Source organism: Sesamum indicum, linkage group LG1 (assembly GCF_000512975.1).
Source record: "Sesamum indicum cultivar Zhongzhi No. 13 linkage group LG1, S_indicum_v1.0, whole genome shotgun sequence".
Classification (NCBI taxonomy): Eukaryota; Viridiplantae; Streptophyta; class Magnoliopsida; order Lamiales; family Pedaliaceae; genus Sesamum; species Sesamum indicum.
The window spans coordinates 8,284,089-8,285,313 of NC_026145.1; the positions used below are offsets into that span (position 1 = coordinate 8,284,089).

Genomic DNA, 1,225 nt, shown 5'->3' on the forward strand with positions numbered 1-1,225 from the left:
CTTTCTATTTGGGGCAGCTTGAGATGTAACACATTTGGCATTTCTGAATGGAACCCTCTGGTGATTCATACACCATTAGTTCATTATCTTTCCCATTGTTGAACTTGGAAAGAAGTGTTCTGACTACATGAGAGTGGTTTTCAAGTTCCGGCTGATGCAATTTATCGCAGTTAAACCATTGTTTTAATTATGATTGCCTTTTTATGCCTGTGATGTGATCCAATAAAGCTCTCACCACAATAATAGAAAGTTAACATGCGAACAGCGAATGAAACGTCAATAGTTGCCATCAAACAGGTACACTAGCAACTCCTTCTGAATGCATCTGATACATTAATTCAAATACTAGCACAGAACTTAATACAATTGTATTGCATCCAAGAGTGACGGCCTCAAAAACAGTTCTTCATCTCCAGTCAATCAAGTCATAAATCTCAGACAATTGAACAGACGAAATGACTTAAACGCTCTCTGAACTCAGAAGTTCAAGGGAGTGTCAAAGGTGTGGATGAGATATGTGAGCACCAGAGCCAACAGCATCAGGCCATAAGCAACGCCCTGGTCAATTGCAGTTCCGGCTGTAGGCATGAATACAGAGGTGAGTTCTTGCAGCATTTCTATGACCCAAAACATAAATTGCATTGCACGAAATAATCAATCAAGAATCATAAGATCACTACCAAAAACCCATAAAACCATAATACAATCCCATTTGCAGTCGACTTCAGCCTATTCCTCGCACCCCAACATTACTTCCAAACTCAACGGCGCAAATTTGTGTTTTATGATTACCCTTTATTCATATATTTTATACGCACGTTTACAATTTAACTAACAGTAAATTCCAAAAACACATTCAAGATATCATTATCTCTTTCTCCCTTATTTTCCTACTGACCAGACATAACGAACGGCAAATTCCAGCATATTCCCATAACCCATAACTCCAAAAAAATAGAAAAGGAAAAGGAAGCGTAAACACCAAAGCGAAAAAAAATTTTAAAAAAAAAGAAAAGAAAAAGGTGGAAAAAATTTAGAAAACTGACCATCACTGGTAGGAGCCGGAGCAGGAGCAGGAGCGGGGGTCAAACCCTGAACAGCAGGCACAAAGATTGCGTAAACAATAACAAATGTGGCAAATACACACCAAGAAACCCTATAATCCATTGCCATTTTCCGTTTTTTCTCTTTTTTTCTTTTCTTTTCTTTTTTTTGGGGGGGGGGG

The 1,225-nt window shown here is 38.4% G+C and overlaps 1 protein-coding gene across 1 annotated transcript; it reads right to left on the reverse strand.

Annotated features, from left to right (window-relative positions):
* Positions 216-1,218, reverse strand: LOC105158510 (arabinogalactan peptide 22-like). Its single transcript, XM_011075297.2, has 2 exons — positions 1,047-1,218; positions 216-578 (listed from the first exon to the last, which is right to left on the reverse strand). Exons 1-2 carry the CDS (start codon positions 1,171-1,173, stop codon positions 478-480), a joined length of 228 nt encoding a protein of 75 aa, XP_011073599.1. The 5' UTR covers positions 1,174-1,218; the 3' UTR covers positions 216-477.